At 45.3% G+C, this 16,150-nt stretch overlaps 3 protein-coding genes across 4 annotated transcripts in view; all 3 read right to left on the bottom strand.

The window, feature by feature from the left end:
- The window catches only part of hoxb3a (homeobox B3a), an 88,795-nt gene that overhangs the window by 62,387 nt on the left and 10,258 nt on the right, over positions 1–16,150 (bottom strand). The window contains exon 1 of one of the 2 annotated variants that reach the window (XM_032537287.1): positions 1,779–1,947. The exons of the other annotated variant lie outside the window; for it this stretch is intronic. The gene's annotated coding sequence lies outside the window, so the exon portion shown is untranslated. Of the gene's footprint in view, positions 1–1,778; positions 1,948–16,150 lie in introns of those variants that run through there. 2 annotated transcript variants of the gene reach the window in all.
- On the bottom strand, positions 3,248–6,893 carry hoxb5a (homeobox B5a). The gene is made up of 2 exons (XM_032537298.1): positions 6,015–6,893; positions 3,248–4,678 (listed from the first exon to the last, which is right to left on the bottom strand). The coding sequence occupies exons 1-2, from the start codon at positions 6,700–6,702 to the stop codon at positions 4,431–4,433; spliced, it is 936 nt and encodes a 311-aa protein (XP_032393189.1). The 5' UTR covers positions 6,703–6,893; the 3' UTR covers positions 3,248–4,430.
- Positions 11,801–15,267, bottom strand: hoxb6a (homeobox B6a). The gene is made up of 2 exons (XM_032537299.1): positions 14,379–15,267; positions 11,801–12,486 (listed from the first exon to the last, which is right to left on the bottom strand). Exons 1-2 carry the CDS (start codon positions 14,935–14,937, stop codon positions 12,206–12,208), a joined length of 840 nt encoding a protein of 279 aa, XP_032393190.1. The 5' UTR covers positions 14,938–15,267; the 3' UTR covers positions 11,801–12,205.

Here is a 16,150-nt window from a genome sequence, read left to right as displayed (position 1 = left end):
TCCTCATCCCCCTTCTCCCCTTTCATTCACAACACAGTGTTTTCATTATTATGTCATAACGCCACATGAAGGTGTTGTTTGCTTGGCGGCTTTTTGACCAATATATGTGAATTTCTTGTGAATGCAAGGTTTAAAACAATTGTATTACATTACTGTTGATTTCAACGGATACATGATGTGCCACATTAGTACTTCCATTAATATTTCATGTTGTTCAATCAGGCTTGTGTCCTTTTGAAATGTGTATTTACATGTGTGTTTATTTTTTTTGGAGTATCGGTGTGACTGTTGGATGTTACGTAGTAAGTTTGGATTCATGCTTTTCAGAATTTCTAGTCCAGCGTTTGCTTGTCATCAGTGGATATTTCAATCCATCGGGTGTCCTAATTGTAATAGTTGGTTCAGTGAAGAGTTTTGAGCCCCATGTCTTCGCCGATACACAATTTCAGTACATGATCTCAAAGCTTTTTAAGACAGCTGATAATAGTTTACATTGTGTGCAATTTTAAATTCTCTATTAAAGTTGGTGTGAGTGTTTCGTGCCCTATGTTTAAATAATTCTATGGAAATTTGACCTGTATGAGGTCAATTCTAAATCTCAAGCGTCTGGTTCCAATTTGATTTGATTTACAAGCTTCTCTCCAACAAAAACAGCATCTACAACAGGCACACAACAGGCCATAGCTGTGGTGTAAAATAACCTGGAAGGACTCTGATGGCGAGCCTTGGGGATGTTTGTATCCACGACGCTTTTTCACTCACGCCCATCCTGCCTGGAAAATACAAGGGCGGAGGACGGAAAAATATTTTCTTGTACCCAAGGACGCATGTCACAACTGTGTGTGTGTGTGTGTGTGTGTGTGTGTGTGTGTGTGTGTGTGTATGCCCATCCCCGTCTTGCTTAACGTTGCGGGAATTTCTCCAACTCTTAATACTTTATTGAAAGCATTTTTACGCACACAATGGCCGTGCGTAAAAGTGACAAAACAAACGTACAGGGGAACGCTCCTCTCCAAAATTGCTGCAGGATTAAGTATTTAAGACGTTTGTTATCATATGTAAAGACAGCTTACACATGCAATAAAAAGCTTACTTTGCCAGTCTCCTTACACAACAATAAAAAGGCTAATAATGCAATACGTTCAAATAAATACTTTAGCAGTTGGTTGGCAGTAAAATCATTCAGGGAGGGAATGTGAATTAACTTCACAAAATGATATTCATATTTGTCTGTTATCCAAAAGAGATTTTGCAACTATTCTGGGTCTGTTCATTGAATGCATTATTAAGGTGTCCAACACACCATATTAAAAGTCATTATAAGCACACCGACGTTTTGCTCTTCATTTTATTTTTGTAAAAGTTGTTGTGTGTTTCACACTCACATGCTGACACCCACGGATACACAACGACCGTTCTGGTGTAAACCACTCTGTCTGCTGCCAGCCGCCTCTCCAGACTGAGCCTGTGCATGTGTGCCATCATTACGCACGCACTAAAACGCATATTTTGGGGGCTACCCAAATGTACACCCAACTGCGCGCGTGCCCACACATGGCATTTCAGTCCATCTGTGACGCCACCACCGTCGCGCGGTCCCGACCAGCCACAACAACCTCTCAAATACACCGGAGCTTCGTGGCACTCAGCAAGCGCGTTAAGCAGCACCACAGTGAGTGAGTGACATGGTAATTACACAGCTCTATCTTCCATTGTCACCTCCCACCCCTCCCCTCTCTATAGCCCCTACTTACAGACAGCATTCAAACACTACTTACTGTGCGTCCTGACTCTTTCTATCCACCGGCTGTTCTTAGAGTCCAGAGCGGCAGAGAGTGGAGCTCGCCGGGCTCCGCGAGTGAACCGGAGCTGGAGCAGCGGCCGGTTATGGCCTGCTCTCTCTCTCTCACACACACACAAACACACCACCCGCCCTCGCGCTCTGTCTCTACTTTACTGACCCCTTTAGGATCCCCGCGAAGCCGTTAAACCGTCACTTGCTTTCTAGAATGTGAAATATATAGTACATTGTCAACTCCCCAAAACCATAAAACTAACTTTATGGACCCCACGTGACCAGAGGAGAGCCAGTGAGAGGTATCAGTCCGAGGCCAGGCCTGATCTTTACGATCCAACTTGGAGATAAAAACCCTCATGCGTTTGACATGTAAATGTCAAAGCTGCCTCCTCTTTTATAGTTTGGCCCTTAGCAGAAGGAGGTTAGCTTTAAAAATATATATCTCAACACACATACGCACACAGAAGAGGCAGGAGATAGCGGTTGTGTCCAGATGAGGCTCGGAGCTGGACCTCGTCCTCACCCCCCCTCCCCTTCATCAGCTCACAAATAGAGCCGTGTATGAGCACGGAAGCTGAAGCAGTATCAGTCGGTGAGTTTAAAAGTTCAGTTGGTTGTTTACAGTTGGAAATCGGGAAAAAGTAACCTAATTTGCCCGGGAGTGGCCTCCGTCAGGACGGAAAAAGGGAGGCCGTTTAGAGAAAAGTGACCAATTTGTCCACCGTGGGTAGTTTGTTGTCTTGTCAGAACTGGTCAGCAGGGATGAAAATTGGCCCGTGCGTCTGTTTTGTGTGTGTAGATTATGTGTGTATTTTATGCAACTTGTTTCGTGAGTGGGGAGCCTGACGCTGTGATGCTGTGAGTCGAGTTGTCGCCTTGGAAATCTGGCGTCCAGGGTTAAAATGTGGCCTGGAAAGCAGACTGCAGGCCTCTGGACGGTGATGCGTCTTTACGCATGACGCACTTCGGTTGTCAAGCTTGAATGATTTGGTAGAATTAAACCCTGGAAGTTATTAAAGCTATTTTCCTTAGACAAGGCTCAGAAATGCGCATAAGAGTATGTAGAAACTAGTAAAAGACGAAAATGCACAGAAGAAGAAAGTTAATTTTCGAATCTGCGAGAATTGGACTCGGCTTGGTAAGTCAGTTAGTCCAGACCCACATTGGGAATTATCAGGACCAACCACACTATCCCGGGTTGTTTCTCAGCATGGTAAACGTTATAATATGACACACCAACCTCAGAGTTTGGCATGACGCGACACACATTTTCATATAATTTAAATTATTCACAGTAAATTCATACCGGCGCAAATAATCATGTTTTATTTGGCCGAGGACGCAACTCCTGCATAACGTGAAGACTTCTAAAACCCTTGGCTTTTGTAAATGTCATGCTCTTCAACCTCAGATAAGCCATTTGTGCAGCAGTTTGGTACAGGAGCAGCTGGTTGAGTCTGCCTGGTTTTGATGAGTATGCGGGGAACTTTATTGTTGTTGTTTTTTACTCCAAGTTACAAACAAATACAAAAAGCTCATTGGCAGAAAGCGTACAGGCCTTACAGTACAGTAGCCATCCATCGTTCATGCGTTCACACACATACTTTCACACACCACTCACGCGCGAGCATTCACACATTTTTTCTCACACACTTATACACATACAATCTGCAACTACAAATAGCCAACTGGTCACAGTTAAAAATGTTAATATATATATATATATCTATATACATCCTTTCTCAAACATGAATCCAATAATTACAATAATAACAACAATAATGTACAGTTACACTTCTTGAATAATAGAGCTATACACAACATTATGGATGGATACAGAATTGTGAGCGGGGCTTTGATTTTAGACACACACGCGCACAAACACACCCACACACACACACACACACACACACACATACACACACACACAGAGAGAGAGAGAGAGAGACGTTCCTGCTTCCTAAATAAAAATAGGAGCCGATTTGAATGCCAAATGACTGACAGAGAAAGGGGGGGACTCAAACTGGAGGCTATCCACATATTATTGGCTGTAAACAACTTACAACAAGAGCTCACATGCTAACATCTCTAGAAAGCACTTTGTCAAATATAAAACATCGCACTTGACACATAAAGCGATATATAGACATCAACAGGTAGGTAGCAACGTTGTCAGGGAGGACGTAAAGAGAAGGTTGCATTACTCATCCTTTCCTTATCTCGACTCCTCTGCTCCAGAAAGATTAAAAAACGACAACAACATACAGGAACACTACATTTTTTGTTTTTAGAAGAGCACGTACCACAGTCATTTTTTACGTTGCCCTAAAACACCAAAGACCAACATGCTGAACAAATAAAAAGTGCTGCGCTGCTGTACAGTACTCCGTTGATAATAGGAAGTGTTTTTTTTAAATCTGGATTTGGAATCTGACTGTAAATGTTTCTTCATCACCGTCTTCTTTTGCTCCATTTTCTGCTGGCTTCTTCTGGGGTTTTCTATATTTTCTTCAAGTTTTCTTTCTTTTTTTTCCTGTTTTGTCTCTCTATTCCCTCCTGGGAAGCCTGCACATGGGAATAACCTTTCCACAGAAATGGAGGTATGGATTTTTTTATATATATAGGTTCATTTCTAGGGTTGGAAGGCGCTGCCAGCGGTGCCGAGGGTCATGCTTTTCAGTTTGTTGTCCTTCTTCCACTTCATCCTCCGGTTCTGGAACCAGATCTTGATCTGCCGCTCCGTGAGGCAGAGCGCGTGCGCGATCTCGATACGCCGCCGCCGCGTGAGGTACCGGTTGAAGTGGAACTCCTTCTCCAGCTCGAGAGTCTGGTAGCGGGTGTACGCCGTCCGCGCCCGTTTCCCGTCCGGGCCTGTCATATCTGAGGGTTTGGAGCGAACAAAAGGCTGTTAAGGGGTGTGGGGGGGGTTGGATGCACCAACATGTGACAAAATACTATGAACACCTTAGGAACACCCTAGTATAAAATAACCCCCAAAAAAACACTGGATCAGCAAATCCATTTACAAAGGTATTCTACAGGTTTGTTGCTTTGCATTCTGGTATATTGTAGCTACAGGTGTTGGTATTATTGTGTCCACCCCCTCTATAACCACACACACATGCACACGATACAGAAGGTCGATTTCAACCTTAGTTTCATCAGAATCAACGTGCGTAAAGGCCAAACAATAGTGTGTGGAACTGTTGCCTCATTCTGACAGCAGTCTTTCTTCACACATTTTATTTCGACCATTTCCACTCCACAGTCTGTGCTTAAAGATCTGCTTTTATTTGTCACATTACTATTTTCTTTTTTAACAACCCCTCGTCACCATCACCCTCTCTATTCCCCCTTTTGACTCCCGTCAGCTGCCTTCGGGATTTAATTGCCCCGTCCTCTGCCTCACCTCCCAAATAAAGTTCCCACACGTAATAAAGCTTCACTTTTCAAAGGAGCAAGAGCCTCAAAAGCCTTCCTGGCCTCGCTTTATTTTTTTCTTTTCCCACCCGGATCTGTCTGCGCTACTCAGCCTGGGCATTGCTGCCCGGCTTGCCTCTCCCCTGACAGATTTATGACGCTTTTGTGAAATTTGCTGAATAAAAAAGAGGGAGAAAATACAGAGGAGCAACCTCCCGGCGTCCCTAGCTTCTACAGAAGGGAAATGCAAAACGAATTGCACCCTGATGCACTGAGAAAACACGCTAATACACAACTGCAGCTGGTTAACCAGAGGCTGGCCAGCTGTCCTGTTCACTGACTTTTCTGATTTCCAAATTAGCACAAAATACACACGGTCGTATTTGCTCTGTATCTGCAGGAAAGCAAGACGCAAAATGCAACAGACATTTTGTGCTTTACTGGGAGCTTCCAACACCTCGCTTACTGATTTCTGACACTTATATGACAATATTAAATTGGCTCAGTGAAAAAGGCTTCGTGGGGTGCACACACAAAATTACGAACCGTGGCTAAATGTGTGTGTGTGCTCTCAACAGTCAGTTTACTCGACTCATATCAAAACAGCAATAAGTCTGCTGAATCTTTAGTGTATGTGCAAAGAGGCGCAGGGCACCATGTAGATTGCACAAGCCCTAAACTGTCACCAACCCCATGTGTCCAAACATATTTGCTACAATCTATTGAGTCGGCATTATGAATATTATCGCCCTATGATACAGGGCTAATAAGCTGTAAACACAAGAGCAGCATGTACCATGGCTAATGTGCAGCTTTCTCATCCAGGGGAATATCTGTGGTGGCTGAGTGTCGCTGCCCGTCGTGCTGCCAGCGGCTGATCCCGCCGGGCCGCCCTCTTGCCTTTGCGGGTGCCCGGTCCGGGGAGGCGGGTTGCTGCCGTGGCCGGCTTCCCTTTTGTGCTGCAACTCCTCGGTCTCTGGCGACGAGTCGTCCAGCTCCGTGAAGCGCTGCGCCGTGCCGCTGCCGCCGGAGGAGGTGGAGGACAGATTTGGAGAGCTGAGATTACCGCTTCCTGGTTGCTCCGAGTGGGGAGACGAGCTTTGGGCGCCCAGTTTGGGTTCTCCAATACCGGGTGACAGAAGGGAGTCTGCCGCAGAGGCGAGAGAGCAGCTGGACGGCTGTCTGAAGCCCGTCTCCGCTGCTGGGGAGCCGAAGCCCCTGGAGCCCCCGACGACCGAGCCGCCCCCGAAGTGTCCTCCGGTGTTGGCGGCGCTGCCGCTCCCCCCTCCCCGGTTGCTGACGGTCAGGTCCATGCCATTGTAGCTGTAGCCGTAAGAGCCCGTCGCATGGTGCATGTTGGCGGAGGAAGAGTCCCTGTACATCCCGCCGTTCATTGCGCCGCTGCCGGCTCCATAATTTAGCAGTTGATAGTCGGGGCCATTTGGGTAGCGCCCCGAGAACGAGTTTACAAAGTAAGAGCTCATTTAGGTTGTTTTAGAGAGTTGCAGGCTTACGGCTGAGTACTAAGGGGCGCTTGATTTGTTAGATTTCTCTTGGTCGTTATAACGCGGGTACTTTCAACGATTTATGATGTATTAGTGAATTATGGCGTTGCACTGTACTTCGTTTTTAGCTATGTATGCGCCGTCCAAATATGGGGGTGGGGTGGTGTGTGTGTCAGTGTGCTGGATTGAGGTGTGTACGTGTGTGTGTGTGTGTGTGTGTGAGATGGGGGAGGTGAGGGGTGAGGTGAGGGAGGAGAGACAGAGAGAAGAGGGGGGAGGCGGTCACGTGCTTTTGTTGACCAGTCGTAAATTCTCGCCGATGACTTTGGAGGTAATTCATGCTCTGAGGTTTCTAATGATGAAGGGATGGGCGGGGGAAGCTCTCGCTCTCTCTCTCCCTCTCCCTCTCTCTCTCTCTCTCTCTCGCACACACACACCCTTTATGCTGCTGGTGGAGGTGCCGGGGGTGAGCTCAGAGCGCCACCTACTGCAGACATAATTTATTGCACTTATCAGATAGATAGATTTTTTATTGATCCCAAAAAAGGGAAATTCCGGTTTTGCAGCAGCGAAATACACACACAGCACACACATAAAGGATATGCATGAAATAACAGGATACAATATAAGAACTAATTATTACAAGTTGGGGATAAAAATAAATAAAACGTATAACTGTTTAACTATATTGATAAGAATTAAAAATACCAAAATAGAAGGGAGAGGGAGAAAGTAGATACTGGAAAAGGAGTATGAGAGAGCCTTTATAAAATATTCTCTCTCTCTTTCTGTGTGAGTGTGTCTCTCATCACTCAGGCTTGTTAATTGACCTTTGCTTAGGCTGGGAATTAGGAGCCTGTGGCCATACACCATAAAATAGCCTGTTAATAATGGAATATCTAACACAGCAGACAAACTCGTAATATCAGTCAGCCAATGCTGCAATACTCCTCCACTTGAGAGTTTAGGTCTTCTGTCCACAATCAGACCTATATTGAAAAATTGAACAGCATAAATCACAATAATAGTCTAATAACAGCAACAAAACACAGCCTGAAACAATTGGAATAACAACATCAATGACGTGTGGGACTGTCACAAATAGGAATTGATATTAACTGCGCCATAAACGCAACACGGGCCCATTACAACAGCTGGGACAAGATGGTGATGCGTTCAGGGCCGGTAAAAAAACAATTTCACGTCTTCACTTTTGTTGAAATGTCTTTAACAATATCATCGATATTTACCACAATCATCCACCTTAAACACACATAGTGGCCTCATCAACCGAGTTCAATAACAAAAACTTCTATTACTCTTTTATTTGTTATTTGATGTTATATATAACTCTATAGAGTTCTCTTTTTGTAGTTGTCTCCGTCATGTTTACTGTAGTAAGCATACATCCTCTCCACGTTTGCAAAAATACTGTAGATTTAATTTTTTAAACATGTATGTACTTTAAAGGCCTACATTTTAAAGTTACAAGGATTGTGCACATTAAAAGCCATGTCTACAAATGTGCCAATTTAGCCATATTTAGTATTAGTTTTTAACTGCAGTCCCCGGGCAGGCGTCTGTCTGGCTCTAGTCACCCAGGAAGTATATTGCCAATAAACTGTGAAAATGACCAACTTCTAACACTAACATTAACCAAAGGAACTTAACCATCTCCACCAAAGTCACACTGTCTGAAGCCACCAAGCCATGACTAAGAATGGAAATCAGATTCAGCCTATACTGCTTCTTTCTTTCTTCTTTTCTTCCTTTCTTCCTTTCTTTCTTTCTTTCTTTCTCTTTCTTTCTTTCTTTCCCCCTGCAGCTTCCCTTCCAGCTGCAGAGGAGGAATGTTAAACCTGATCTGTGACGTCCACACTGGATGGAAATCTGCTGATTTATGATTTGTTGATTCCAGGGTTGGGATGCATTTCAGCCAGGGTGCCTCTGTGTGTGTGTGCGTGTGTGTGTGTGTGTGTGTTAGGCCTCAACATGCACTCGGTTATGCATGTTTCCGACACACACATATATGCACACAGGCTGGAACACAGGGCATGAAGAATTCCAGACTTTTTTTGTGTGAAATGATACAAATGAATGCGCTCTGTGGGGGACTGTGTGTGCATAAATGTGCTCCTGCATGTGTACGAGTTGCAGGCCACATTTCAAACACTCAGCCGCTCTCACACTGAGCGTCGGCAAAAGAACCCCAGCAGCTGGAATAGAAATGATCTTGGATAGTCAGAAGTAAACGAAGGGAAGAAAACAACTGCAGCAGCAAGCGACAGGGGTGGACACATGCACAAAACAGATATATTTATTGTTTTTCTCACTAGAGTATTGATATCAATAGCCTATATTGAATCAACCATCTGTTGGCTTGAAAGCAGGCCGAAGGGCTTAAAAGCACAGAACCCAGAGAGAAGGAGGCACTGACCCAGTTGGCACACACTTCTGAACACACTCCCCTTGTTATATATAGATTTCCACCACACTGAATATTTGTACCGTGAAACAGCTCGCTGACCACTTTGGTCCAAACAAAGGCCACAGTCACAGATAAGAGTACTGATTTATTTTGATTTTAGCGTGGAATACTCAATTTTCAAACAGGATTTTACTTATCTAATGTGCTACGCCTGCATTTCTCCGGTGTTATAATAATTAGCTCTCCAGTTTGCCCAATAGCTGTGAGGACGGTCAGGATTCATGGGTTGGATGGTCACGCTGGTGCCACACACGCTTCTGTTCAGATTGTTTATGGATCAAATCATCCACTAGATAGCAAAGATTTTTTTCTATGCATTGCATAAATGTGGGCAATACTTAAGTCCTTAATTCAAGCTGAGCGCAGATGTCAAGATGTTGTTAAGACGCCTCCGTTTTGGAGATTTTTCACACTTTAACTGAAGTTCAAATGTAACAGATTTGAAATGGTTCATTGTCTAATGAAATGAAATAGTTTTAAACTCTTGCTGAACCCACTCAGAACCAACTTCTAAAAATGGTGGAGGATTGAGCGTAGACAAAATAAAGATCCATGCCATTCTTTGTCAAATATATGAAAAAAACATGTGTGCAGTTAGTATGTGTTGGCCTGTCAAATGAGCCCTCTGGGTCACAGTGAAACCATTTCCACTGTGTTTAACATAGAACATCTGCCAGCAGGCACTTCTCCTTACAGCAGACACTCTCGCTGTGGGAATCGAACCGCCAACCCTGCCTGGCATGGTCAGAGCCAAACAAAAGGCCATAGAGTAACAAGCCAGCCTGTAACAGCATTTTATATTCTGAAGACATTTGATGGTGATGGTGAGTTTAACTTTAAAACAACAGCTTATTTAACTGAATTAAATGATATTAAATCTAAAGGTAATGCTTCTCTCACACATAGTCTGTGGTATTAATTATTAACTATTAAAAAAAACATGCCATAGTCTTTAGAACCTTTGCAGCATGTTCTACAACTGGATGGTCTTTTATTAGCAGACTTACTAAAACTCAATATAGTCCAGTTGTAGCATTCAGTCAGCTGGATGATTAAAATCGTTTTCTTTGCAAAACTGAGAACACATGTCACTCATGCCACACAGCTATTAATAAGTATGCTGTTGATGAACTTATGCAAACCAAGTAGCATTATGGTAACCAAAATGTGTGTCCTCTGTCGCCAGGAGAGCAATATACAGTATATCAGCAAAACTATGAGTTTTGGAACTGGATGTTTTAACAATAGAACAGCTTATACTGTATATGTATCAGTCGATTTCATAAATTAAAGTTTCTATGTCAGTTGATATTAGAATGAGACATAAAGTGCAGCGTGGTTGTCCCACTGTGCGTCTTCGTGTTATCGATTCATGTCAACAATGCAAGTCATTTGCAAGAGATAAGTTAGAAAAAAGCGTGTGTGTGTGAGGGTGTGGGGGGGGGGGGGGGGAGGGTTTGTTTTTACGGCGCGTGCATCACTGAAACCCAAGTCCCCGCTGCCGAGTGATGGAACCCGCGCGCCGGTCACGCAGGGGACAAGCAGAGTTCAAAGGGTCGCAAGGACATTGTCCACTTTGTCTGGATGAAGTGTGTATGTGTGGTGTGTTGTGTGTGTGTGTGTGTGTGTGTGTGTGTATGTGTGTGTGACGTGTCTGGCTGGTCGGCTCGAGGACAGGTCAACTTTCTCTCCCTCGGTCTGGTCATCAATTAGGTCAACCCGCAAACAGCAGTAGCTCGCGCCCCTTGTCACTTCCCCTCCGGACAACCGCGTGCGCAGCCTCGGCCTCGGCCGCGGTCTCGCCTCGCCTCGCCTCGCGCTCCGTAAATATGTACGCGCATGGTTCTACTAGGAGGGTAAGATGTTTTGGATTCTTTACGCGCGGGTGTTAGTAGGCCATTAAATCATAAAACAAAACCGCTTCTACTTCTATCACAATAACCAAAAATAGTCCTGTTCAACAATGATTTTAACCAAGAATGTATCAACCAACACCCCCCACCAAGAAGAATCTCTCCCAATACATAGACTACTTTACATTTTATTGAACATTTCTCATAGGTAGTATGCGTAATTACTTGACAAAACAGTATAACATAAACAATGTAAAAATCCATAAAATATACACTTTCCTGAACGTTTTTAGGTAGTTTGGAGAATAACATCAGTAGGTTAACACCCCCCTTCCCACGCGCCCCCTTCTATATTGGAAAAGTAAAACACCTGGAGAGGTTAAATTACCCCCACCCCTACCCGCAATTACATGACTTTCACCGTACAAGGTGATCCCCCCCCCCCCGTGCTTATTTCTATACAGTTTAAATATGAACACCATATGACAGCCTATACAGTTCTCAAAGAGCTTTTCCTACCCACACTGTTGTGGGCGAGGTATTATACGTTTAATAAAAATAATGAAAATCTGGGGGGGGGGGGGGGGGGTCAAGCTTCAAAACAAGTGCCGGACAGCAGTAAGTCATTTGACAAATAATAATAAAAAAAAACTAAGTAGAATAAGAAGTTAGGGGTGGTTTTCTTGGAATGCAACAAGACATTGTGTCTTAACACAGTTTGTCACTGTTGGGTGTGTATTTTTAAATACACCTTCTCATACCCCCCCCCCCCCCACCCCCTCGTTTACGTTCTTGTTTCTATTTTTCTCTTTTCCTATGTAGGCTATCTGCTCTTTACACAGTCCCACGGTTCCTTCTCAAGTGTCTGTTGCGAATTGTTTCCCATTGTTCGGACCACACAGAGAGCCAGTTGGATACATTTTTTTGAGGGATTCAAAAAAGGAATCCTTCCCCCTCTTCCTTCTCTTGACACCCCTGCTCAGGTAAAAAAAAAAAAAAAAATCAATCGTAGGCTACTTTTCCCAGAGTTTTCACATCAGACGAACTTTGAGAAGGGAAGAGGAACGGTTTCACCAGCGTTATGTCTTTTTCTCCATCCTCCTCTCGCGTCTCACATCTGTCTGTTTTTCCTCCACCTCTGTCACTCCGTCCGTTTCTCCTCTTCCTCTGTACCGTTCACCGTGGAGGACGAGGACGACGAGGAAGAGGACGAGTTGATCAGCTTGTTCTCCTTCTTCCACTTCATCCTCCGGTTCTGGAACCAGATCTTGATCTGCCGCTCCGTGAGGCAGAGCGCGTGCGCGATCTCGATCCGCCGCCGCCGCGTGAGGTACCGGTTGAAGTGGAACTCCTTCTCCAGCTCGAGAGTCTGGTAGCGCGTGTACGTCTGCCGCCCGCGCCTCCCGGGGCTGCTGAAGGTCCCTGAGAGATAATAAAAGACAGACAAAGTTACATTTTAACCGAACTAATGACACACACACAGATTCAGGGAGGGGGTTTTGTCCTATTCCATTATCTAAAACCTCATTGGTATTGCTGATGTGATACAATTTATGATTTCCCCCACCTTCTAATGTTTGTTCTATGAAGTTAGAATGTAATCCAGCAGTCAATCAGTCCCCAAGTCAAACAGTGTCTTGGTGTCCTGCTTAGTGCGCATTTTCTTCCATTAAGCGGCTTTACAGACTTTTAAGATGTCATCTCTTCTGTTAACCTGAATCTTTAGTCCGGCCAGAACCTTTCTCCTTTAAAGGCTGGAATTAGTATTTTTTTTTTTTTTGGAAACCAATATAAAAGGCCGTATAAAAAAAACCCCAACAAGAAGCCATTTATTTATTTCACTTTCAAATGACGTTTTAATGCCTCTCATGGTGAATAGCAGCATTCAGCAGAGAAGAAAGAAACGCGTTGTTTCAAATTTCAACCACACACATAATAATAATAATAATAATAGAAATAGAAATAATAATAATGATAATAATAATAGTAATAGTAATAATAATAGTAGAAGTCAGCAGTATTTCGGAAAGTTGGCTATTCCCCCAGAGAGGATGGTCCTCCATGGCTGAGTCTCTTCTGATCCTTACTAACAGTGTTTTGGCCCCCGGTGGTAAACAAATCGCCATGTTGTCAGTTTAGCAGCTTCAGAGTCTGTATCGATCCCAAAGGCAGAGCAAGGATGGAAAACCGCACGCGGCTCAGGGCGCATATCTAAATCTTAACATCCATAAATAAAAAAAACTCAGCCAAACCCGATTATGAAGGAGCACTCAGGATTTCTCAGCCACTCTGTTCTCTCCCCAGCTGCCATTTCCATTTTCAACTCATGTACAGCCCTTCGTTGAGCTTTATTCTTCATTTACGTATATTTATTTATATATTTATTTGCGCTTCGGAGCCTGTTTCCACCTCATCCGTCATAACTCCGAGAGTGCTCTGTACAACAGTAGCCCTGCATCATCCACCATTACTCACTGCACTCTCAACAGGCCGCTTTTCTCCTCCAAACAAAGCCACTCGGCTCCGCAGTACAGTGGCCCACGACGTTAATTCCATACTTATGGTTTCATTTACACAACAGTGTAAAACAGGACAGGCGTGTGCGTCTTTCTGCCAGTCAAATAAATCAAATGATTCCCGTGTGAAGCTGACCCGGCACTTTCCCTCTGAATCTGCATCCACAGGCCTGATTATAAGTCTAATATCTAATAATAATAAATAAAGAGCGCATAAATAACACTGTCTGTGCTAAGTAGTGATACAAAAATAACAGGAGCCATTCTTCCATTAAAAGTTTCCAAAAGAAAAGAAAATAACACGTTTTCTCTTTAAATGTAAGTTGATAATCTTTTTAAATTTGATTTATGTGTTTAAAGGCAACCCGAAAGAGGAATTGAAATTAAATAATTGAGGTGGACACAGTTGAATAGAAACTAGAGAATGCTTTTAGGTTCCTCTCTGTCCATCCATCTTTCTATCTGTTCATTGTTTTCACCCACAACACTCTGACAGGCTTTTCCTCTCTATCTCTCTTCCCCCTGCTCGATAGCAGCGCCGGTCAGCAGGTCACATACAGTATCAGGAGCTCCAACCCAAACAAACCCGGTTTATGACGGACAATAAAATACCGAGCACATGACTGACTGACAGGCCAACAAACGGGGATCATAAAGCAGCTACTGGGAGAGGAGGAGGAGGGAAAAGAGAAAGGAAAGAGAGCAGAGGGGCTGACAGAGGAAGCAAACGTCAGTTTTATGACGGGGATCATAAAATATGCAAGAAAGAAGGGGGGAAAGGAAGAAGAAGACACTCACCGTTGCAGGAGTTCATCCGCTGCATCCACGGGTAAATGGGTGCTGAGGACTGCAGCTTGTCGTCCATCGTTTCACCGAACATCCCTTTTCCGCTCAGCCCGGCGCACTCCGCTTTACGCATGCCGTCCTGGCTCAACGCGAGCTGGTGCTCTTCCAGGCTACACGGGTGCTCCTTGTCCCGGTAAAAGCTCGTGGCCGCTGCCGCAGCCGCCGCTGCCGCCGCTGCCGTGGCGTAGTCGCAGGCACCGGCTCCGGTTGTGCCCCCTACACCGACCCCTTGCGCCGCCCGGTGCCCGCCGTACGCACCGTTCGCCGCCTGCTGGTAGTAGGTGGACGCCGGGTACGGTTTCTCCTGGTGCACGCCGCCGCTGGCGCCGTACGCCACGGCTGCTGCAGCGGAAACGGCTGCTGCCCCCGAGTAGTGCCGGAGCGGGTGGTCGGCGGCGTATCCCGACGAGTAGAGCGGGATCTGACCCAGGAATGACTCCGCCGCCTGCCCGCCAGCACCCGTTCCCGGTAGCGTGACCGGGAAAGTGGAGTTGACAAAATAGGAACTCATCGGGAGAAAGTAGGAGAGGAGAAGAAGAAGAAGTAGGAGAAGAGAGAAGAAGACAGAAGAGAGGAGAGGAGAAGAAGAGGAGAGGGGAGGACAGGAGGGCACGAACAAACACAACAACAACGTTCACACGATGAAGAAGAAGAAGGAGGAGGAGTAGAAGGATGCTAACGGCTAACGGCTAACGGTTCTCCCTCCCGTCCTCCTTCCTCAGCCTTCCCCTGCCCGCACTTTATGATTTGTTGTGTTTTATAGCCGACAGTCCGACGGGCTGCTGCTATCACTTAGTTTATCGCAGATTGGGAGGAGTGGGGTGAGGGGGAGAGGAGGGGAAGGGGGGGAATCTGGGTGGCTGAGTGCCAGTATCCATGGGACATAGACAGAGAGAGAGAGAGAGACGGAGAGAGAGAGGGGTGTGTGTGTGTGTGTGTGTGTATGTGTGTGTGTGTGTGTGTGTGTGTGGAAGACGGGATGGGGGGAGGAGGGGTATGAGGAGGAAGGCAGAAACCATCTGACCTCAGACTGACCAATGGGAAGCTTCCGTGCCTAGCATTCGTTCGCCCCTTTTCCTTTCGTTGGAGAAGAGGAAGAAGAGGAGGAAGAGGAGGGGTGGCATGGAACTACCGCGACCAACCCCCCCCCCCACCTCTCTCCTTTCCTATTTCCCTTCTTCAATCTCCAACTCCCCTTCTCTCGTTTTAATTCTCATTCAATTTCTCTTTCTAATCTTCCTCCGGTTCCCGGTGAGATTGCGCAATCACACCGGAATCCTCCGCGCGTTAAATTGATTCTTTCACTCCCAGTGTGTACTCCTCCGTCTGTTGTTGGACCCATAAAACCCAGCAGCTCACACGCACGCACGCACGCGCGCCCTCCCAGAGGGGAAGGGTTGCTGCTGCACCACCAGAGGCAACCGAATAATAAAACATATTCCCGACGCTTTGCAGATAATACCGACCGTATTAAAATGAATTTGGCGAGCGTAAATCACAGCCGGGAGCGCGCAAAAAAAAATCATGTGTGGTCCCGTGTGTGTGTGTGTGTGTGCGGCGGGGATGTGAGTTATCCTACAATAGGATGTGAGGTATCCACGCCACGTCTAGGATATAATTGAGGTGTTTGTGCATTTGTAATTGGTACATTTGGGTAGGTGGGTAGATTTATGCCCCCCACGCCAGTGTATGTGTATATGTGCTTGTGTGTGTGTGTGTGTGTG

The sequence above is a fragment of the Etheostoma spectabile genome, chromosome 15 (assembly GCF_008692095.1).
Source record: "Etheostoma spectabile isolate EspeVRDwgs_2016 chromosome 15, UIUC_Espe_1.0, whole genome shotgun sequence".
Taxonomy (NCBI): domain Eukaryota; kingdom Metazoa; phylum Chordata; class Actinopteri; order Perciformes; family Percidae; genus Etheostoma; species Etheostoma spectabile.
The sequence above is the reverse complement of the archived record's forward strand: the minus strand, read 5'-3'. Positions and strand labels throughout refer to the sequence as shown.

Coding starts and splice junctions, on each gene's coding strand:
- hoxb6a (XM_032537299.1), bottom strand. CDS start 14,937: ATGAGTTCCTATTTTGTCAACTCCACTTTCCCGGTCACGCTACCGGGA. Junction 12,487..14,378: donor GCGGATGAACTCCTGCAACG/GTGAGTGTCTTC, acceptor ATTATCTCTCAG/GGACCTTCAGCAGCCCCGGG.
- hoxb5a (XM_032537298.1), bottom strand. CDS start 6,702: ATGAGCTCTTACTTTGTAAACTCGTTCTCGGGGCGCTACCCAAATGGC. Junction 4,679..6,014: donor AAAGCTGCACATTAGCCATG/GTACATGCTGCT, acceptor CCAAACCCTCAG/ATATGACAGGCCCGGACGGG.